Consider the following 24,548-nt stretch of genomic DNA (forward strand, 5'->3'; position numbering starts at 1 on the left):
CCTAATTTTCTTCACGTCACCTCCTCCATCCCTGCCTCAAGGATATTGTTGAGAACATAACACTTTTACAAAAACTCTTAGGACTTCTAGTGGGAAAAGCCCTAGAACCGATAACCAATAACCGCAAAGGTCCCGATAACAGTTGTTGGAGTAGTTATAACTCAGTGTGACCTTACTAAGTCACTTACCTTCTCCTGTGCCTCAGTTGCCTCTCCTATACTGTGAACGAGTACGTATCAAGCCCTGTGTAAGTACTTTACTCATTTAACTCCAATGCTATGAGGCTATTACTCTTCTTGCCGCCATTTTAGGTAAAAGAGTCTCAGAAAGGTGAAGTGTTTTAACCAGAGTCACCAGCTAGCAAGCAGCACAGCTGGAATTCAAGTCAAGATTGTGTCTGATGCCAAAGCCGTGTTTTTTCCAAGTTGCCTCTGGGCCTCGAAAGAAGGATGTATAAAATCTTCTGGAAGCGTAAAGGAGATTCAGTAACATGTCTGGGGAGGGTGCGGGTGATGTGAGGATATGGAAGGGGGGTTGTGTGTGAGGATTCTTTGGAGGCTGCAGTTTTGATTCCTTGTCCATTTACGGTGAAATCTCAGGAGCTGGGACACTGTGCAAAGTTAGGGGTCTAAAGAATCAGGCCCCCCTAATGTCACCTACTCCTACCTTTTCGCTGCCATTTCTTGAGTTCTCTGGTTTCACCAGGATGGATGGCGGGGCAGATGCAGGCAGTTTTGGTAGAGGCTCACTCCTGACGGGGATTTCTTTGCCTTCCATGATGAGGGAGCTGGCCGCCGAGTGGATCCTGGTGTCGCTGCCCCTGCTGACGCACGTGAGGGCAGGCTCCCCAGTGGCAGTGGGCTTGGGTCCCATCTCCGCCACCACCGCCGAGGGTGAGGAGGGGGCCCCCTGTGGCTGGTAGAATTGGAACTGCTGAGGCCGGACGACCATGGTGGGGCTGCGTCTGAGGGAGCCCACCACGAGGGTGTGGACCCCCGACCGGACGGGTCTCTGCAGGGATCCATCTGGGGAATTGTATGACAGAGATATCAGCAATGGGGCAGCTGACAGCAGCTTGGGTGGGAGCTGGGTAAGCAGTGTGTCCTGATAGCCCAGAATAGTTAAGTGCTTTCCCAGTTTGACTGTGCTCACATTCTCCCAGGGTCTTTCAAAGGTGACCTTATTCTTTTTTTAGTGCTGTTTGCTGATGCTGGCAGCAAATGACTGGCTAGGCGAACACTGGGGGTGGGGTGGCGTCAGAAGGTATATCACCTCTATTTGTCCTCTCCCTCTCTCTCTCTGTCACACACATACACACACACACTCCTACTTTCTCCCTCCAGGCCTTTAAGATGGAAAGTGAAGAAGACAGTCCTAAAGAGAGAGCTTCGCAGTGAGAAATAAAGGCATGGAGACCAAAGAGGAAACAAAAGCAGAGACAAAGAAAGAGACAGCAGAAATTGAGACACGCAAGAGAGAGTGGGAGGGAGAGAGGGTAGGAGAGAGGGCAGAGGACTCCAACCAGCTACTTAAAGAAAATTCTGATGGAAGCTTTAGGCCTGTGGTGGTGGGACCTCTGCTTTTCATCGGGTCTGCAGGGAGGAAGGGTGAGCGGAATTTAGGGACTGTGTGTACCAGGCAAACGTGACAGCAGCTGGAAGCAAATTTGGAAAGGTTATTCCCAAGTTAGGGATGTGAGCGGATGAGCTTCGTGAAGTCCCATGACTCAGGCTCTGGAATCAGATCTCCTCCCAGGGAGCCAGGAGCACATCAGTCACATCATCTCCCTGCTCCTCGGTCCCCTGGTTGTAAACTGGAGCTAAAAACAGCACCTCGTGGCCTGGGGTGAGGATTACATTTTATGATGTGTGCAAAACGTTAGGATAGTGCCTGGAACATCATAAATGCCCCATGTTTTAAAACTTTTTGTGTGTGTTTTTAGGTAAAGGAGAAGCAAACTCTAAAAATGCACGGTCCAGGAGTTTGGTTTTGCCCCTTCCGTTTCCCTGAGCTCATTTTTTTTTGTTTCTTAAACTGAGATAGTCCTCCCTCAGTAAAAGGAAGCCATTCCTTCCCCTCAAATTCTCTGGAAGACAGGAGATCCCCATCCTTTGAGCATATGTCCTGTGGGTGACCTGGAGAATAATCGAGAGTTCATTGTGCTCTGTGGGGGGCAGTGGGGGAGACACCCTGAGAAGCATTGTGGGCTATTTCTTCATAAGAGTCTCCCAGAATTTAGAGCTATAGGTGACATCCAGCAGAGATGTTAGTTCTTTGTGACACTCTATGGACACGTGTGTGAATCAAAGTCATCTGTGTCCAGCGCAGAAGGCCTGAGCCTAGGCCATGTTCTGTGTCATGACTCTTTATCAAGCCGGGTGTGAACATGAAGAGCAGATGCTCACTGTAACACCGCTGGCGTTCTCAGCTGCCACTGGCAACCCAGCCACCACTACACAAGTCTGACCTTTCAATGTCAATGTCTGTTTTTCCACTGACAGCCCTGTGAGATGCATACAGTCAATTCTCTGTCATTTCTCTTTGCTTTGGGGAGATTGATAGCTTGACCATCCTCACCTTGGGAAAAGGGAGAGACAGAAAGCCTCTGGGACCTAGGAAGGTCAAAGCCACACTAGGCAGACCTGTCCTTAGGCTCTCAGAAATGGGTGAAAAATCAGTTTACCGCCTTATCTACTTATCTTGTCGGGTTCCTAATTTCCAAGAGCTTTAATGCTTTCTTATTACATGTGCATATAATGCAAGCGTCAAAACTCCAAGCCAATCAAGATCTACACAAAGTTAGAGAGGGAGTGTCCGAAAGGAAGTGTGAACAGTTGCCGAGGGGCTTTTCTCCCGGTATTCAAAAGTGGTCTAGACTATGTGAACATTTCAACACAAGTGAAGTGAATTACATTCACATTCTGGAGGGACCCAACATGATCTGCTTAGCTGCAGTAGCAATATTGATACTGATAAAATGCTATACTATAAAAATAGCTAACATTTCTCGAGAGCTTATTATGTGCCAGGCACTGGGCCATTAGTGTTAAATGAATTATTTAATGCCCTGATGAGGTAGGTACTATTTTTATTTTCATTTTGCAAATGAGAAACCTGAAGGCCGAAGAGGTCAGTAACTTGCCCGAGGCTGTTGTGGTGGGATAACTTATTGCACGTATGTTTTGTGGGGAGAAGGTGGAGGAGAGGGTGAGGAGGGAGGCACTGTCGGCTAGAATTAAGAAGCAACGGTGGGATTGGTGGTCAAGCAGATGATCAGAAAGCACTGAGAAAGGGTAGAACTAAGATAATTGCTTTAATTGTCTTGGGGCACTAATTGCTTTAATGTCTGTGTGGCATACCGTCCCACATGTGAATCTTTTGCTCTGACTAGTACTGCATTTTCACCTTTAATCAATTTTTTTTTTTTGCGGTACGCGGGCCTCTCACTGTTGTGGCCTCTCCTGTCATGGAGCACAGGCTCCGGACGCGCAGGCTCAGCGGCCATGGCTCACGGGCCTAGCTGCTCCTCGGCATGTGGGATCTTCCCGGACCGGGGCATGAACCCGTGTCCCCTGCATCGGCAGGCGGACTCCCAACCACTGCGCCACCAGGGAAGCCCACCTTTAATCATTTTTTAAGACAGCAGGAGGGATGGCAGAGCCCAGTTTAAGTCAGGGGATGTAGAACAAATCAAGTTGACTTTGCTTGGCTTGTTTTCTTCTTCTAGAGAGGTGTACGAATATAGAGGCTTGATGTTTTATAGAACAATGGGTTTCAACCACTTTTTGAGAACCCCTGAAAATGAAGCCTTATGCAGAAATTCAATATATTAGGAGATAAAAGCATGGCTTTGAAGATGAAGGAGCTATGTAATTGCCATGTGTGCAATGTGGATGTTATATAAAAATAAAACCAAGGTGCAGAACAGTGTACTAAGATTACAAGGTATGTGTGTACATGGACGAGAACTTGGGACTGGGGGGCAAGGATATGAAGGAGACATTTGTACAATATAATGTACTTTTGTACAATATAATTTTTTTACCTTGTGCATATATTAGTTAAACAAAGTGGGATTCAGGGGCTCTTAGCAATGACTCCTCTTTTCCTCTTCCCCTTGTTTCCCTTTTGGCACCTCCTGAGGGGTTCCATGGAGCACAGTTTAAGCAGCATTGATCCAGCAAGTGCTTTAGTTGTCCTGTCTTAATAAGAACCAGCATCCACCTTGGCCATGCTCTAATTATATGTTGGCATTCAGGGCTGGTATCATCCCAATCAGTCAGCGTGCGTGTATGAAGTGACTGAGGGCGGGGACCTTGAGTCCATTTGGCTTCATCTGATAAAACAATGCAGTATTTGGGAAGTGTAAAGCAACCTTCACAGAGGCTTGTTTTAAAGCCAAGATCCTTGTTTTTGCAAAAAGCACTCTGTTTGCCAGTGTGAGATCCCCCCATCCCCTAGCTCTAGGCACGTACCTCTCTGCCACCACTTACTCTTTCTCATGTTGCTCCGCCTTTTGCGGAGGGAGCCCTGCCCCAGGGTCCTCAGACCGGCCAGGTTCCGCACGGGGTTGACTATGGCCGTGGGCACGAAGACGGACTTGAAGGGCCGGCTCTGCCGGGGATCACCTTCTGAAATGCTGCCTTGGGAGGACACAGAGGAGGTGGATAACGTCCATGTGGCGTAGAGAGCAGAGCTCCGGGAGTCTGGAACACTAGATGTCTTTCTGGTTGTGCAAATTTTTTTTTTTTTTTTTTTTTTTTGTGAAAGAGAAGAAATAGAGAAAGAAAAGGTTCAGTCAAGAGTCCTGTTTTAAAAAAACGATCTGCTCCCAACTGTATAGCACGTGTGGTCCCTCCTCATCGTATTCCTACCCATACATAGCTACATACATATATATATATATGTTTATACTTGTCTTCATCACAGGCTTAACTATGGAGGCCTCAGCTTCCACACCTGGATAACTGTGTGGGCATGCTGAGGGAGGGGAGGGGGTCTCATACTGAGGCCTGGTGGAACTAGAAGACTTGAATATCATCATCTTTCACTCCAGCTCTGATCACTCTTCACCCCGTGTCCCTTCAGCCCTCAGTTCAGAGCACAAGATCTTGTATGTGTTCATTTCGCTTTGCAGAGGCGACTTCTTGTTCTTTCAGTGACTTTCCCACTAGATCCTAAACTCTTTGAGGGCAGAGATTTTATATGACTTGTTTTATAGCCTCTGTGTTCTGCACATATTGTTTATTAATAAATGTTTGTTGAATGGCTGCCATGATGCTTTTAGCACTGAAGCCAGTCATTTTGTCTCACACATAGTAAGCACTTACTGTATACCCACTGTAACACCCAGCATTGGCCAAACACTGCCCACATCATCTCACAGGTTTTTCTCGACAGCCTTCTGAGGTAGGTACTGTTAGTGCTACTGTTTTGTAGGTTAAAAAATAGAGATTTACCGTTACTTGTCCAAGCAATTAATAGATCTGAGATTTGAACCCAGGTCCAGGCTGGCCCCTCGCTCTACCACTAAGCTACCTACCTACTGGCTAGTTAGAGCCTTCATCATTTGGAAAACCCTGCATCCTACTTGAAAATTCACAAACTAAAGGAGCTGGTAGGCCCTACACATGCCTCCATAAGACCTAATTCTTCAGCCTTAGGCTCTGATTTTTAAGAACAGTGTTAATATTTTGTAAAACACCAATCTCCTGTCCATGTTTCCAGCCTGCAACTCCCTGAACCCCATGGGGAATGGTGTCATTTTACATGCCCTTCTTGCCCTTTTACCATCCTGCCCCAGCATCACAGCCCCTACCGAGTAGTCCATGAATCCCCTTGTCACTCTATTGATTAAATAACCCCTGCTAATTCCCTGGAGATAACCAGTTCAACCAAGGCCCCGGCACAGAGATGCCCTCCACGTATTTTCCTTCCTGTCAATGCCTCCAGGTTTCTCTTTAGGTAATTCCCCCTTATTTCTCCTTTTCTCTCCTTGTTTTGCTTTAAAAAAGTATATGTAGTTTAATATCGAGCCACCAGTGTTGTTCAAGATGGGAAAGGCGTCATGTAATGCAGCCAACTCTGCCCAGGAAGCATATGCAGCCAAACACGCTGGGAACTGATGCTTGCAGAGAGGGGCTTCTGTCCACAGCCTTCAGCCTGCTTCTGGCCCCTGGGGATGCAGTCAGTGAGGCGGAGTGGGCTGTACACCAGGAAGAGCTCAGACTACATTCTGGAGATGAAGGCTGGGCTGGAGAGAACTCCCCAGCACTGGCTTGCCTGGCAGAGTCTGCATCTACCTGTTTCTTTTAAATGAATTTATTTATTTATTTGTGGCTGCACTGGGTCTTCGTTGCACTGCGTGGGCTTCTCACTGCGGTGGCTTCTCTTGTTTCAGAGCACGGGCTCTAGGAGTGTGGGCTTCAGTAGCTGTGGCACATGGGCTCAGTAACTGGCTCGCGGGCTCTAGAGCGTAGGCTCAGTGGTTGTGGCGCACGGGCTTACTTGCTCTGCGGCATGTGGGATCTTCCTGGACCAGGGCTCAAACCTGTGTCCCCTGCATTGGCAGGTGAATTCTTACCCTCTGCACCACCAGGGAAGCCCCTACCTGTGTTTTAAACAAAGGCCTCAAAGTGTTGGATGCTGCAAAATGGACTGGCAACAGCAAAGACAGGTTCCAAATTTGTTGCCAGCAGCATCAGCAGCCTGGACAGAATACAGTTAATGAGGCCCAAGCCAGCCTAATCCCACCAGTCCCTTCTTTGGACAACTGTTTACAGACAAAGGTGCAACTTCATTTTTCTGGACCCAGCATGAGGCCAGATTCCAGAAACTCCTAAATCTCAAGTCTCCCATCCAACGCTGAGTCCCTCTATGTCTTTTGGCAAAAAGCTCAGCACTTACCCAGCATATTCTTCTAGCATCAAAGCACTTTGCAAACATATATTCATTAATCCCCATGACACCCCAGACCTGCAGATATTATGATCCCTGTTTTCTAGATGGAGAGACTGAAAGACATTCTGGGTTTAAGTGGGAGGTGTGTGTGTTGCCTCTGATTTGCTCTGCTGGGCTGCTTTGAGTGTGCAGGTCCCTGTGTCCCCTTTTCTACCTGAGATATGAGCCCTTAAGAACTTGCGCAGTATTTGAAAGGGACATGACACACAGCGGCTCTATCCTGCTCAGCACTGTCAGTAACCTCCTGGTAAGGCAAAAGCTTGGACCATGACAATCTTTCTATAGTTCTATGTAGAAAGTTAAAGGAAAGTGAGTGGTGGCCCTCGTGTCACTTTTCTCCACCCCTTAGGCATCAGGATGGCATATGTGTCCAGTGAAGGTTGCCAGAAAGAGAAATATCCTGGCTTATTGGGCAGAAGGGCATTTATTGGGAGGACAGGAGGGAGCGGAAAGAGCTTGGAAACAGGATCCAAGGGAGGCTGCTGAGAGCTGGGCAGCAGGGATAGGAGGTGGGAAGAGTCTGATCAGGTGCTGCGCCTTGAGTCCCCGCCATGAATGGCCTTCAACTCTGTCCACATTCTCTCCTCCCTTGTTCCTTCCTTGTTCATGTTTCCAAGTCCCAAGAGGCTGAGCCTGTCCCTCACCTGTGGTGATGAGTTGAGGAGGTTGGGGATGAGGGGAAGGGGGAGAGGGAGGAGGAGGAGGAGGGGGAGGAGCAGGGGGAGAGGGAGGGGAGGAGGGAGGAGGAGAGAAGAGGAGGAGGAGGAGGGGGAGGGGAGGGAGGAGGCGGAGGAGGGGGAGGAGGAGGGGGAGGGGAGCGGGGAGGAGTTGGCTTCTGCAGCCTCTGAAAAGGGAGGAAACTTATGCCTCTACCGAGACTGTGCATGGAAGAGGAAGCCAAAGGGATGTAGGTGCTGTTAGGAAGGGCTTGAATGAGAACGTGACAAGTGTTCTGTACCACCTGAGCCAGGGGATAACTCTGGGATACGGGAACTAGGTCGTGGTGGCAGATATTTAGTTGTGGTTGGCACAGCTGGACAGGCTGGTGGCACCACCGAGCACAGAGGACTGGAGCTTTACACAGCATAGCAGCCTTTCATCTCTCAGTAATTAAAAGGCTCCCTTGCTGAATCGTAAATCAGAACCCTGGCGTTTTTGTCAACTCTGGTCTCTAATTGATCCTGAAACTCTGGCTGGCTCAGTTCATTAGGAGATGATGCTAGTAAGAGCAGAGGTTCAAATGCTCAGGGGGCACTACACACCTTTGAGGTCTGGCTGTCTTATAAAAGGCAGCCCTGTGCACCACGGGGGCTGGTGGCAGTGCAGAGCCATCACTGCAAACAGACAACAAAAATGGGGCAAAACCTCTCACACACACAGAACGTTAGAACAGAAAGGGGCCTTGCACACATAGTCCAACCCACTCGGTAGGAAAAACTCAGCTGACAAAGGATGGCATCATTCAGCCCTGAGAAGCGGGAGGAATTAAACCTCCCAAAATGGGAAGGGTTGTTAAGAACAAGGGTGAGCTGCCCCCAGATAGACAAACTGAGCATGTCATCTGCGTCCAAGATTTTGGGGATGGGAACTTTCTCTGCATCTGAGAGGCTGTCAAGGAAAACACATACACACAGAAAGCATTGATCTACTGTCACCTAATAGCCCTCAGGAGATTATACTGTGACAGGGACTTTCCGTTTTAGAAATGCTGGCTCTCTAGAAGCAAACACACACATCAGCATAAGTAGCATCTCAGTATATGCACATATGCAGGTTTCTATGAGCTGGGGGTGGGGATGGACTCATGGCAAACTATTGCTGGTGCTGAAACTCCATCCACTGCCTAACACGTGACCATCATGGAGCGGGTGAGTCTAGATGCTCATGACTCGCCCAAGAACAGATCTAACTTGGAGAAAAGCCAAGAAGGAGAGAACGGGAAGCTGGAGCCTTGAAGTACACTGGAATGGAGTCCTACATGCATTCTAGTTAGGGTGACCTTACGTCCAGGTTTTCCTGGGAGAGTCTCAGTTTACACCTGCTCTCCTGGTAGAGTGTCCCTCTTTTATCTCAAAAGCATCCTAGTTTTGATGGTAAGTTATATGGTCACTCTTCTTTTAATGTTTTTTTCATGGAATATCCAGGACTTTGGGCTAAGGCCTGATGCATAAGCAAATTCCCCAGTAGTAGAGATGGTCCCTAGAGCATTCATGATAAGATTCCATGGAAGACTGTTCATGAGTTAGGGTAGGTCCTTGCTCTTTGTTGTCACTTCTGGATCATCCTCCCACTGGAGGGACTTCTCAAGACTTCCCAGCTTGGGTTCACATGATTAGACTCCACCACCTACCACCCTGCCGTGTTGGAGCCATCATTTCCCCTCTTTCCTTGAGGAATTGAGCTCCTGGATCACTGTCCTTCTCTCCATCTCAGTGGGTCCTATCATGATGATCTCATCTAGTCTTAGGGCTTTAAATACCATCTCAAGGCTGGACCTCTTTCTTAAATGCTAGACGTGTATACTCAACTGCTTACCAATGTCTTTACTAGGAATACTAAGGCATCTGAGACTTAATCTTCTACGAACCAAGCTTCTGCTTCCCCCCAACACCTCAAAACCTGTTTGTTCCTCTTTTGGTTTTCAACTCCATCCCGGTAAAAGGCAACTCTGTCTTCCAGTTACTCAAAGCAAAAAAAAAGTGGACTCACCATGAATCCTCTCTTCTTTTACACCCAGGATTTGATTTGTCAGAAAATCCTGTTGTCTCTACCTTCAGAATATACCCAGAATCTAACCATTGCTCCCTCCCTCCACAGCTAGCGCCTTGGTTCATTTCACCATCACCCCCTCCCCCAACCGGATTATTACAATATCTGCTTAACTAGTCTCTCTGCTTCAACCTTTTCCTATCTATAGTTTACTTTCAACCCAGCAACTAGAGGGATTCTGATTACAACATAAGTTAGATCATGTCATGCTTCTGCTCAAAGCCCTATAAATCGGTTAAAGCCAAATTCCTCATGATGACTGAGGAAATTCTGTGTGATCTGAATCCCTGTTACCATTCTGACCTCATCACCTACTAACCCCCTCTCACTTCCCTAACCCAGTCCTATTGGCCTTCATGTCAGGCGTGCTCCTCCCTCAGGGCCTTTGTTCTGTACTCGCTGTTCCTTGGGCCTGGAACACACCTCCCTCATTTCTTCATTCTACCTTCTTACCGCTCAGTAAGGCCATCTCTGACCAAGCGATTAACATTGTAATCACCCCCACGCAAATTCTATCCCCCTTTCCTGACTTCTTTGTTCTTCTTAGAGCTTATCATTAGCATGCCACATATATTACTTATATGCCTTGTTTATTGTCTGTCTGTCCCACTAGAATGTAAGCTCCACTGGGCGAGGATACTGTGTCTTTTATTCACTGGCGTTTCTCCAGCATCTGAAAACTTACCTGACATATAGTGCTCAGTACATATTTGTTGAATAAATGAATTAAAGCATCAGTTGTAGACATCCTTAGTTTGCCTTTGGAGATTTTCCAGTTTTCTAACAAATTCCAAGAACCTTCCATTTGAAAGGAGTAACTGTGATCCTCTATTCCAATTTTCTGGCATGTGAAGAAATCTTTTTGCCTGGATCTGTTGGAACCCACAATTTACCTGTAGTCTTTCTAGAAAGGGGATCCACCACCTCACCAGCCAGACTGATTAGAAAAATCCATGGGTTAGAAAGTGCAGTCTTTTATTGAACCGGAACCTTCTAAGTTGTATTCACTGGTTCACTGTCTCCTCATGGAACAAATCTACTTCCTGGTCTACACATTCTGTTATGGTCCCTGTGACCCTTGTCTTCTGTAGCTCAAATAATCCTACTTTCTTTATAGGTTTCTCCAGTGATGTAGTTTCTGTCTCCTCACCATTGCTGCCCTCCACTGGACACACTGCCCCGCCTACATGAAAGTCCCCAAAACTGGCCATATATGAATCTAGCTCTGACCCCCAGAGAGTAAAATGGGATTTTTCCCTTTCCTTGGAGTTATGACTCTGATATGTCATAAAGACAGAGTGTATATGTAGTGATGGTCTTACTACCTTGTGACAGGCTTTGCCTGGACTTATGGGGGTGGGGGTAGGAGGAACCATGGATAGTTTTGGGGTCTGTGTGTAGTTGTGGTCATATGAGGTGGCTGGACAAACTGTATGCCAGTGAAATTGATGAATGTGCCAGAGAATGAAAAAGATTGAGAAAAGCTGTTTGGGAAGAAGATCTTCAGGGTAACTAGCATGTGACCTGGGGTGTGGATGGATGGGTAGTGGTCTGAGTCACAAAAACCCTGCCTAATGGACCAGAATCCTGGGAAGTCTCCCAAGGTGCTCCAAGAGGTCTTCTGATCATTGTGTTTTTGCATTGTGCCATGATTGTGAAGTGTCAGGGTGCAGGGTGTGAGGTGCGATTGGGGGGGGGATTATATAGTAGAAAACCTGAAATCTAGTTCTTGAGCAGACTGGTTAACTCTGCACATCAATTTCCTCATCTGTAAAATAACATCTACCTTAAACAAGATTCTTGAGCATAGCCAATGAGTTAAGAGATGCAAAAGTGCTTATAAAATGTGAAGAGCTATTTAAAAGATAACTATTCTGCTATTTTTTTTTTTTCAGTTAAGTGTTAGGAGGGTACTAGAGCAAAAGCTGTTTCTTGGCCCTTACTCTGAAAGGGCATTGAGTCCTTCAGAGATTCAACCCACAGATGGCCCCTGGCCTAGGTGACCTGACCCTCTGATGCCTGAGATTGGAGAGGACCCACCTGAAAATGGGGATGACATAGTTGTTGGGGAAGATGCCGACTCGCCCGGTCACCAAGGAGACACCCCTGAGCCAGCCATCCTGGTACTTCCCCAGGACCCTGATGCCCTCTCCCTTCTGCAGGTCCAGTTCGTCAGGTCCATGGGCTGAGTAGGAGTGCAGGGCTACAAACCTGGGGAGACAAAAGGAACTGGTAAAGGAAGCTGGTGAGCGGAAGGCCTGGAACCAGTGAAGGGTGAAGCGAGAGGAAAACTTAGAGCCCACCTGCCCGGTGTTTAGCAACAACACCTTTTAAGAACTGAAATCTCACTGTGTAAGGCAGATGAAAGTGGTGGAGCCTGGTTGAAGTAGCAGTGGAGGCGCCCAGATCCCTGCCCCCACCTCCTCCCTGCTCCTCCACAGAGTGCCCCACAGCTGCAAATCACTCATTTAGGTCACATAAGCACTTTGACAATGGGGAAACTGGTCTAGAATAGAGAAAGGAGTTGGTGACCAGGAATCAGTGGCAGAGCTGGGTCTCAAACCTGGAAGTGATGGTTCTATCTAGGATGCTTTTTCACACTGCTTAGCGTATCCCCCAAGACAATGGTCACAGCCATCAAGGTTCAGGGAACTGAGGGGTCAGAAGAGAAACCTCTCTGATCCACTCCCTCTCCTGAGGGTAGGGACATGTCTGATCCCCAGGAATGGCCCGAGGAGCTTAGCTTAATGTAGGCCAGAGGTGGACATGGGAAAATGGGAGGCGGGTGTTAATTTCAGTGTTTGGCACGCAGTGGAATACTGGCTGCATGTTGGCGTGGAGGAGGATGGGCTTGAAACATGGTAGAAATGTTTTCGGGTTAGAGCAGTGACTTGCCTCTCTGAAGTCCACACAGGAGTTGGGCAGGTGATATCCAGGTATAAGCCAGGGGGTGAAGACCCTGGGGAATAGTGAGGCTGTGGTAGGAGAATGCAGGGGACACGGATTCGTGTCCCGGTCCGGGAGGATCCCACGTGCCGCGGAGCGGCTGGGCCCATGAGCCGTGGCCGCTGAGACTGTGCGTCCGGAGCCTGTGCTCCGCAACGGGAGAGGCCACAACAGTGAGAGGCCCGCGTACCGCAAAAAAAAAAAAAAAAAAATAACCCACTTTGGCTTGCCAGGTTCAGGGTTACCAGTGTATGGCCTCAGGCTGGATGTTAGGAAGTCCTTCTAGACTCTATGGACTGTGAGACACTGAAAGGTTTTATCAAAGGGGCTAGGAGAGTGTTCCCATCTGCAAAGTTCCTTTCCCCTCTAAAATGCTATATTTATGTCTTGCTGATTACCAGAGCAACATCTATTGATGACCTTGCATTGTGAATCTAAAGGAAGACAATAGAAATTGCTCAGTACCTAAGCTTCCTGTAATGTTTTGGTATATAATCTTCCAATCTCTTTCTACTTTTGTAAAATAATGAGCCAGGATGATGTGGTTTGGTAATTTGTGTTTTTCACCATTATTCCCTTTGGAGGTTGTAAAAGAAGGGGAGCTGTTATCTCTCTGGATGTGTTGGTTGGGGACGGGAGATGCTTGATGGCAGAGGGATGGCAAAGATGACCCCTCTATGCCAGGACCGGGAGTGGAGGGTTGAGCTTTTTTTACTCACATGTTAGCTGAGAGGTGTTGCTGGGAGCCGGGCAGACTGATGATGGCTGTGGAATGTCCTGGGGAGGCAGGTGCAGGGTGATAAGTGCTGACCTACACAGACAGAAAAGCCAGGCAGAACCAGTGAACATCACCAGCCAGGCCCACAGCAGAGGCAGCCTGACACAACCAAAAACCAAGGGCCACGCCTGGCACCACCCAGCATGTGTCTTCTCTGTGGTTTGGGGCTGTAGGCAGAGCCGAGTGGTGGTAGATTGGTTTATCGTTTGCTGGGGTGGCATGCCAGGGTCACAATCCAAAAGACTGCTCAGAGAGGGCAGAGGAGAAGACCTGTCTAGTTTACAGTCAACAGGGTACTGCCAGGATCCTCGATCTCTTCCCTGGGCCCCTGCCTACCCATCTCCCACTGCACTCACCTCCCTCTATGAAAACCTATTCTCATAAAATGATACAATAGCTAATATTGAGAACTTAACACTCGCCAGGCAGTTTTAAGAGCTTTACAAGTAACAGCTAATTTAATCCTTATTAAAGGGACTATTATCATCCCTATTTTTGGATGAGAAACTGAGGGAAAGAAAAGTTACCTAACTAGTATGAAACAAACTTTTAAACCAGGTTGTCTAGGTCCTGAGCCCACACTATCAGTATTAACACACACACAGACACACACACTCACACTCACACACACACACCAGTTTACCCAGTGACTTAAGGAAGGTAAATCTGCATCCTCTTTACTTTTCCACGATGAAAGAGGGAGCAATAATGCTAAAAGTATCGGAAACTGCCTATTATCCTGGCACCTTGCCTGTTGTCTAACATCTTACCTTGCTCATTTCCTTCTTGGCATATATCACAGGCTGTGATTGTTTCCTTGTTTAGTTACTGACCATCCCCCATCACTAGACTGTAAGTTCCATGAGGGCAGGGACTATGTCTTTTTCATCATTGTATTTCTTATGTGCCCAATATGTACTTGTAGCTTAAAGAATGAATAAATGAACAAAAAGACCTTTCTACCCAGTCCACCAAGGACTAATGAAACCTCAACCATCTCCATGCCATCCAGAGTAAATACACTCAATCTGTCTTTAGTTGTCAACTCATAAGCGATGGTATGTGTGCCTTTTTACGACTATGCTTTTGTGGGTATAACTATTATTTGCATATGTGTGTTTGGGCAGTTGCTAATCCATTACCAAGTATATGTATCTCTGGTTCTTTCTACAATTGCGTATGCTTTTTCAGAACCCATGACAATTGTATGTACATGTATGATGGCACTGGTCTATTGTATGTCTGATTATGTTCACATATGTGGGTCTGTGGATTGATAAGCATGTATACTCTGTGTGATTATATGTATGTATGGTTGTAAATGTCTATCTGGAATTATGTGTGTAGGTATGTAAACTCTAGAGGTGTGTGCAAATATGAATGGGTATAGTTTTATGTGTGTGCCAATGACTGTGGAAATATATGTATGGCTGCGTATGTATGTGTGACATTTCAATCCAGGTATAGGATCAGAAAACTATTCTAGTCAGATAGTAACAAGTGTTGGCAAGAATGTAGAGAAATCAAAACCCTCATACAGTGTTGGTGGAAATGTAAAATGGTTCAGGCCCTTTGGAAAATAGTTTTGCAGTTCTTCAAATGACTAAACATAGAATTACCATATGACCCAGTAAGTCCAATACCCAAGAGAGATGAAAACATATGTCCACACTAAAGCTTGTGCATGAATTTTACAGCAGCATTATTTATAATAGACAAAAGGTGGAAATAACCCAAATGTCCATTGACTAATGAATGAATAAACAAAATGTGGTATATCCATACAGTGGAATATTATTCAACCATAAAAGAAATGAAGTATTGATATATGCCAGAACATGGATAAGCCTTGAAAACATTATGCTAATTGAAAGGAGTCAGACACAAAAAACATTACATAATTCCATTTATATGAAATGACCAGAAGAGGCAAATCTATATAGAAAGTAGATTAGTGGTTTCCAGGGGCTGGGGATTTAGGGGGATATAGGAATAATAGTTAAGGGTACAGGGTTTCTTTTTGAGGTGGTGACATATTGTAAAATTGTGGTGAAAATGGTTGCACATCTGTGAATATATTAAAAACCACTGACTTGTACATCTTAAATGGCTTAAATGTATGTTATGTGAAATATATTTTAATAAGCTTTAAAAATATGCCAAAAAGCATATGATCATCTCAGTAGATGTAGTAAAAGCATTTGATAAAATTCAACATCCATTTATGATACAAACTCTCCAGAAAGCAGGCAAAGAGGGAACATACCTCAACACAGTAAGGGCCATATATGGCAAACCCACAGCTAACATCGTACTCAATGATGAAAAGTTGAAAGCATTTCCTCTAAGATCAGGAACAAGACAAGGATGTCCACTTTCGCCACTTATATTCAACATAGTTTTGGAAGTCCTAGCCATGGCAATCAGAGAAGAAAAAGAAATAAAAGGAATCCAAATTGGAAAGGAAGAAGTAAAACTGCTCGTTTGCAAATGGCATAATACTCTGAGTAGAAAATCCTAAAGACAACACCAGAAAAACTACTAGAGCTCATCAATGAATTTGGTAAAGTTGCAGGATATGAAATTAATGTACAGAAACCTGTTGCATTTCTATACACTAACAATGAAAGATCAGAAAGAGAAATTAAGAAAACAATCCCATTTACCACAGCATCAAAAAGAATAAAATACCTAGGAATAAACCTACCTAAGGAGGCAAAAGACCTGTACTCTGAAAACTATGACGCTGATGAAAGAAATCAAAGATGACACAAATAGATGGAAAGATATACTGTGTTCTTGGATTAGAAGAATCAATATTGTTAAAATGACCATACCACCCAAGGCAATCTACAGCTTCATTGCAATCCCTTTCAAAATACCAATGGCATTTTTCACAGAACTAGAACAAATAATTTAAAAATTTGTATGGAAACACAAAAGACCCCGAATAGCCAAAACAATCTTGAGAAAGAAGAACAGAGCTGAAGGAATGACACTCCTTGACTTCAGACTATACTACAAACCTATAGTCATCAAAACAGTATTGTACTGGCACAAAAATGGATACACAGATCAATGGAACAGGATAAAGAGCACAGAAATAAACCCACACACTTACGTTCAATTAATCTATGACAAAGGAGACAAGACTATGCAATGGAGAAAAGACAGTCTCTCTTCAATAAGTGATGCTGGGAAAACTGGACAGCTACATATAAAAGAAAGGGGGCTTCCCTGGTGGCACAGTGGTTGAGAGTCCACCTGATATGTAGAAAAATAAACTCTAAATGGATTAAAGACCTAAATGTAAGACTGGATACTATAAAACTCCTAGAGGAAAATATAGGCAGAACACTCTTTGACATAAATTGTAGCAATATTTTTTTGGATCTGTCTTCTAAAGTAAAGGAGATAAAAGCAAAAATAAACAAATGGGACCTAATTAACTTGAAAGCTTTTGCACAGCAAATGTAGCCATTGACAAAATGAAAAGACAACCTACTGAATGACAGAAGATATTTTTGCAAATGATATGACCAATAAGGGATTACTATCCAACATATGTAAACAGTTCATACAACTCAACATCAAAAAAACAAACAACCGATTAAAAATGGGCAGAAGGTCTAAATAGATATGCTTCCAAAGAGGAAATGCAGATGGCCAACAGGCACGTTGAAAAGATGCTCAACATTGCTAATCATCAGGGAAATGCAAAACTAAACCACAATGAGATATCACCTCACACCTGTGACAATGGCTATCATCAAAAAGGACACAAATAACAAATGTTGGTGAGGATGTGGAGAAAAGTAAACCTCTGTACACTGGTGGTGGGAGCCACTGTGGTGCAGCCACTGTGGAAAACAGTATGGAGGTTTATCAAAAAAATAAAAATAGAACTAACATATGACCCAGAAATTAAACTCCTGGGTGTATGTCCAAAACAAACAAACAAAAAAACAACAAAAAACACTAATTTGAAAATATACATGCACTCCTGACCTAGAGGAACTTGACCAACAAGTAGAAGATGACGAGAGAGCCTGAGCCAAGATGGCGGAGTAGAAGGATGTACTATCACTCCCTCTTGTGAGAACACCAGAATCACAGCTAACTGCCGAACAATCATCGACAGGAAGACACTGGAACTCACCAAAAAAGATACCCCACATCCAAAGACAAAGGAAAAGCCACAATGAGATGGTAGGAGGGGCACAATCCCAATAAAATCAAATCCCATAACTTCTGGGTGGGTGACTCACAAACTGGAGAACACTTATACCACAGAAGTCCACCCACTGGATTGAAGGTGCTGAGCCCCACGTCAGGCTTTCAAACCTGGGGGTCTGGCAACGGGAGGAGGAGTTCCTAGACAATCAGACTTTGAAGCCTACTGGGATTTGATTGCAGGACTTGACAGGACTGGGGGAAACAGAGACTCCACTCTTGGAGGGCATACACAAAGTAGTGTGCACATTGGGAACCAGGGGAAGGAGCAGTGACCCCAGGGGAGATTGAACCAGACCTTCCTGCTAGTGTTGGAGGGTCTCCTGCAGAGGTGATGGGTGGCTGTGGCTTACCGTGAGGACAAGGACACTGGGAGCAGAAGTTCTGGGAAGGACTCCTTGGTGTGAGCCCTCCCAGAGTCTGCCATTAGCCCCACCAAGGAGCCTGCAGGCTCCAGGGTTGGGTCACCTCAGTCCAAACAACGAACACAGGGAACCCAGCCCCACCCATCAGCAGTCAAGCAGATTAAAGTTTTACTGAGCTCTGCCCACCAGAGCAACAGCCACCTCTATCCAGCACCAGTCCCTCCCATCAGGAAACTTGCACAAGCCTCTTAGGTAGCCTCATCCACCAGACGGCAGACAGCAGAAGCAAGAAGAACTACAATCCTGCAGCCTGCGGAACAAAGACCACATTCACAGAAAGATAGACAAGATGAAAAGGCAGAGGGCTATGTACCAGATGAAGGAACAAGATAAAACCCCAGAAAAACAACTGAATTAAGTGGACATAGGCAATCTTCCAGAAAGAGAATTCAGAATAATGATAGTAAAGATGATCCAGGACCTCGGAAAAAGAATGGAGGCAAAGATCGAGAAGATGCAAGAAATGTTTAACAAAGACCTAGAAGAATTAAAGAACAAACAAACAGAGATGAACAGTACAATAACTGAAATGAAAAATACACTAGACGGAATCAATAACAGAATAACTGAGGCGGAAGAATGGATAAGTGACCTGGAAGACAGAATGGTGGAATTCACTGCTGCTGAACAGAATAAAGAAAAAAGAGTGAAAAGAAATGAAGACAGGGGCTTTCCTGGTGGTGCAGTGGTTGGGAGTCCGCCTGCTGATGCAGGGGACATGGGTTTGTGCACCGGTCCAGGAAGATCCCACATGCTGCGGAGCGGCTAGGCCCGTGAGCCATGGCCACTGAGCCTGTGCATCCGGAGCCTGTGCTCTGCAATGGGAGAGGCCACAACAGTGAGAGGCCCACGTACCGCAAAAAAAAAGAAAAAAGAAAAAAGAAATGAAGACAGCCTAAGAGACGTTTGGAACAACATTAAATTCAACAACATTCACATTATAGGGGTCCCAGAAGTAGGAGAGAGAGAGAGGACCAGAGGAAATATTGGAAGAGATTATAGTCAAAAACTTCCCTAACATGGGAAGGAAATAGACACCCAAGTCCAGGAAGCGCAGAGAGTCCCATACAGGATAAACCCAATGAGAAACATGCCGAGACACATAATAATCAAATTGAAAAAATTAAAGAAAAAGAAAAATTATTGAAAGCACCAAGGGAAAAACAACAAATAACATACAAGGGAACTCCCATAAGGTTAACAGCTGATTTCTCAGCAGAAACTCCACAAGCCAGAAGGGAGTGGCATGATATACTTAAAGTGATGAAAGGGAAGAATCTACAACTAAGATTACTCTACCTGGCAAGGATCTCATTCAGATTCGATGGAGAAATCAAAAGCTTTACAGACAAGCAAAAGCAAAGAGAATTCAGCACCACCAAGTCAGCTCTACAACAAATGCTATAGGAACTTCTCTAAGTAGGAAACACAAGAGAAGAAAAAGCCCTACAAAAACAAACCCAAAACAATTAAGAAAATGGTCATGGGAACATACATATTGATAATTACCTTAAACATGAATGGATTAAATGCTCCAACTAAAAGGCACAGGCTTGCTGAATGGATAAACAAACAAGACCCATATATATGCTATCTACAAGAGACCCACTTCAGACCTAGGGCCACATACAGACTGAAAGTTAGGGATGGAAAAAGATATTCCAAGCAAATGGAAATCAAAAGAAAGCTGGAGTAGCAATACTCATATCAGATAAAATAGACTTTAAAATAAAGAATGTTACAAGAGACAAGGAAGGACACTACATAATGATCAAGGGATCAATCCAAGAAGAAGATATAACAATTTTAAATATATATGCACCCAACATAGGAGCACCTCAATACATAAGGCAACTGCTAACAGCTCTAAAAGAGGATATTGACAGTAACACAATAATAGTGGGGGACCATAACACCTCACTTACATCAATGGACAGATCATCCAAAATGAAAATAAATAAGGAAACAGAAGCTTTAAATGATACAATAGACCAGATAGATTTAATTTATATTTATAGGACATTCCATCCAAAAACAGCAGATTGCACGTTATTCTCAAGTGAGCATGGAACATTCTCCAGGGTAGATCACATCTTGGGTCACAAATCAAGCCTTGGTAAATTTAAGAAAATTGAAATCATATCAAGCATCTTTTCTGACCACAACACCATGAGATTAGAAATGAATTACAGGGAAAAAACTGAAAAAACACAAACACATGGAGGCTAAACAGTACGTTACTAAATATCCAAGAGATCCCTGAAGAAATCAAAGAGGAAATCAAAAAATACCTAGAGACAAATGACAATGAAAATACGAGGATCCAAAACCTATGGGATGCAGCAAAAGCAGTTCCAAGAGAGAAGTTTGTAGCAATACAAGCCTACCTCAAGAAACAAGAAAAATCTCAAACAATCTAACCTTACACCTAAAGGAACTAGAGAAAGAAGAACAAACAAAACCCAAATTTAGCAGAAGGACGGAAATCATAAAGATCAGAGCAGAAATAAATAAAATAGAAACAAAGAAAACAATAGCAAAGATCAATAAAACTAAAAGCTGGTTCTTTGAGAAGATAAACAAAATGGATAAACCGTTAGCCAGACTCATCAAGAAAAAGAGGTAGAGGACTCAAATCACTAAAATTAAAAACGAAAAAGGAGAAGTTACAAAAGACACCGCAGAAATACAAAGCATCCTAAGCAACTACTACAAGCAACTCTATGCCAATAAAATGGACAACCTGGAAGAAATGGACAAATTCCTAGAAAGGTATAACCTTCCAAGACTGAACCAGGAAGAAATAGAAAATATGAACAGACCAATCACAAGTAATGAAATTGAAACTGTGATTAAAAATCTTCCAACAAACAGAAGTCCAGGACCAGATGGCTTCACAGGTGAATTCTATCAAATATTTAGAGAAGAGCTGACACCCATCCTTCTCAAACTCTTCCAAAAAATTGCAGAGGAAGGAACACTCCCAAACTCATTCTATGAGGCCACTATCACCCTGATACCAAAACCAGACAAAGATACTACAAAAAAAGAAAATTACAGACCAATGTCACTGATGAATATAGATACAAAAATCCTCAACAAATTACTAGCAAACGGAATCCAAAAACACATTAAAAGGATCATACACAATGATCAAGTGGGATTTATCCCAGGGATGCAAGGATTCTTCAGTATACGCAAATCAATCAATGTGATATAGCATATTAACAAATTGAAGAAGAAAAACCATATGATCGTCTCAGTAGATGCAGAAAAAGCTCTTGACAAAATTCAACACCAATTTATGATAAAAACTCTCCAGACTGGGCCCGTGTGCCACAACTGCTGAGCCTGTGTTCTGGAGCCTGCGGGCCACAACTGCTGAGCCTGTGTGCCACCAGTACTGAAGTCTACACACCTGGAGCCTGTGCTCCACGGCAGGAGAGGCCACCACATTGGGAGGCCTGCGCACCGCAAAGAGGGGTGGCCCCTGCTCGCCGCTTTTGGAGGGAGCCCGCGCGCAGCAGTGAAGACCCAACGCAACCAAAAAAATAACTAAATAAATATTTTTTAAAATGGTTAAAAAAAAAAGAACTCTCCAGAAAGTGGGCATAGAGGGAACCTACCTCAACATAATAAAGGCCACATATGACAAACCCCAGCGAACATCATTCTCAATGGTGAAAACCTGAAAGCATTTCCTTAAGATCAGGAACAAGACAAGGATGTTCACTCTCACCACTAGTATTGAACATAGTTTTGGAAGTCCTAGCCACAGCAATCAGAGAAGAAAAAGAAATAAAAGGAATACAAATTGGAAAAGAAGAAGTAAAGCTGTCACTGTTTGCAGATGACATGATACTATACATAGATAATCCTAAAGATGCCACCAGAAAACTACTAGAGCTAATCAATGAATTTGGTAAAGTTGCAGGATACAAAATTAATGCACAGAAATCTCCTGTATTCCTATATACTAATGATGAAAAATCTGAAAGTGAAATTAAGGAAACACTCCCATTTACCACTGCAACAAAAAGAATAAAATACTGAGGAATAAACCTACCTAGGGAGACAAAAGACCTGTATGCAAAAAACTATAAGACACTGATGAAAGAAATTAAAGAGGATACCAACAGATGGAGAGATATACCATGTTCTTGCATTGGAAGAATTAATATTGTGAAAATGACTATACTACCCAAAACAATCTACAGATTCAATGCAATCCCTATCAAATTACCAATGGCATTTTTTACGGAACTAAAACAAATCATCTCAAAATTTGTATGGAGACACAAAAGACCCTGAATATCCAAAGCAGTCTTGAGGGAAAAAAGTGGAGCTGGAGGAATCAGACTCCCTGACTTCAGATTATACTACAAAGCTACAGTAATCAAGACAATATGTTACTGGCACAAAAACTGAAATATAGATCAATGTAACAAGATAGAAAGCCCAGAGATAAACCCACACACCTATGGTCAGCTAATCTATGACAAAGGAGGCAAGGATATACAATGGAGAAAAGACAGTCTCCTCAGTAGGTGGTGCTGGGAAAACTGGACAGCTGCATGTAAAAGAATGAAATTAGAACACTCCCTAACACTATACACAAAGAAAATCTCAAAATGGATTAGAGACCTAAATGTAAGGTTGGACACTATAGAACTCTTAGAGGAAAACATAGGAAGGACACTCTGACATAAATCACAGGAAGATATTTTTTGATCCTCCTCCTAGAGTAATTGAAGTAAAAACAAAAATAAACAAATGGGACCTAATGAAACTTCAAAGCTTTTGCACAGCAAAGGAAACCATAAACAAGATGAAAAGACAATCCTCAGAATGGGAGAATATATTTGCAAATAAATCAATGGACAAAGGATTAATCTCCAAAATATATATACAGCTCATGCAGCTCAATATTAAAAAAACAAACAACCCAATTCAAAAGTGGGCCAAAGACCTACATAGACATTTCTGCAAGGAAGACATACAGATGGCCAAGAAGCACATGAAAAGTTGCTCAACATCAGTAATGATTAGAGAAATGCAAATCAAAACTACAATGAGGTATCACCTCAAAGCAGTTAGAATGGACATTATCAGAAAATCTACAAACAACAAGTGCTGGAGAGGGTGTGGAGAAAAGGGAACCCTCTTGCACTGTTGGTGGGAATGTAAATTGATACAACCACTATGGAGAACAGTATGGAGGTTCCTTAAAAAACTAAAAATAGAATTACTATATGATCCAGCAATCCCACTACTGGGCATATACCCAGAGAAAACCATAATTCAAAGAGACACATGCACCCCAATGTTCATTGCAGCATTGTTTACAATAGCCAGGTCACGGTAGCAACCTAAATGTCCATCAACAGGCGAACGGATAAAGAAGATGTGGTACATATATAGAATGGAATATTACTCAGCCATAATAAAGAATGAAATTGGGTCATTTGCTGAGACGTGGATAGATCTAGTGACTGTCATACAGAGTGAAGTAAGTCGGAAAGAGAAAAACAAATATCATATATTAACTCATATATATATATATGTGGACCTAGAAAAATTGTACAGGTGCACTGGTTTGCAGGGCAGAAATTGAGACACAGATGTAGAGAACAAATGTATGGGCACCAAGGGGGGAAGCGGCAGGGGGATGGTGGCGGTGGTGTGATGAATTGGGAGATTGGGGTTGACATGTATACAGTGATGTGTATAAAATTGATGACTAATAAGAACCTGTTGTATAAAAAAATAAATAAAACTAAATTCAAAAATTAAAAAAAAAAAGAAAAGATACATGCACTCCAATGCTTACAACAGCATTATTTATGATTACCAAGATATGGAAGCAACTTAAGTGTCCATCAAGAGATGAATGGATAAAGAAGATGTGGTATACTGACACAATGGAATACTACTCAGCCATAAAAAAGAACAAAATTTTGCCATTTGCAGCAACACGGATGGACTTGGAGGGCATTATGCTAAGCGAAATAAGTCAGACAGAGGAAGACAAATACTGTATGATATCACTTATATGTGGAATCTAAAAAATACAGCAAACAAATAAATATCACAAAAACAGAGCAGACTCACAGATATGAAGAATAAACTAGTCGTTACCAGTGGGGAGAGGCAGGAGGGACAATATAGGGGTGGGGAAGTGGGAGGTACAAACTATTGTGTATAAGATAGGCTACAAGGATGTATTTACAACATGGGGAATATAGCCAATATTTAGTAATAACTGTAAATAGAGTGTGACCTTTAAAAATTGTATTTAAAAAAACCCCAAAGACTATTGCATGGTTATCCATCTGAAAGTCTCTAACACTGCATAAAGTGCTCTGAGCTTTGCAATCAAACACTTTCATACTAGTTTCCTTAAACAAGCTGCTGGCTTTGGGCTAGGATCTCCTTCC

General features: G+C 43.8%; 1 protein-coding gene across 3 annotated transcripts in view; it reads right to left on the reverse strand.

Annotated features, from left to right (window-relative positions):
* The window catches only part of SH3RF2 (SH3 domain containing ring finger 2), a 140,140-nt gene that overhangs the window by 15,852 nt on the left and 99,740 nt on the right, over positions 1–24,548 (reverse strand). For all 3 annotated transcript variants that reach the window (XM_060008612.1, XM_060008611.1, XM_060008610.1), the window contains exons 6-9: positions 13,395–13,486; positions 11,770–11,940; positions 4,494–4,726; positions 667–1,025 (exon numbers count right to left, since the gene is read on the reverse strand). In XM_060008612.1, coding sequence (XP_059864595.1) covers positions 667–1,025; positions 4,494–4,726; positions 11,770–11,940; positions 13,395–13,486 — 855 coding nt within the window. The remainder of the gene's footprint in view (positions 1–666; positions 1,026–4,493; positions 4,727–11,769; positions 11,941–13,394; positions 13,487–24,548) is intronic.

Source organism: Delphinus delphis, chromosome 3 (genome assembly GCF_949987515.2).
Source record: "Delphinus delphis chromosome 3, mDelDel1.2, whole genome shotgun sequence".
NCBI lineage: Eukaryota > Metazoa > Chordata > Mammalia > Artiodactyla > Delphinidae > Delphinus > Delphinus delphis.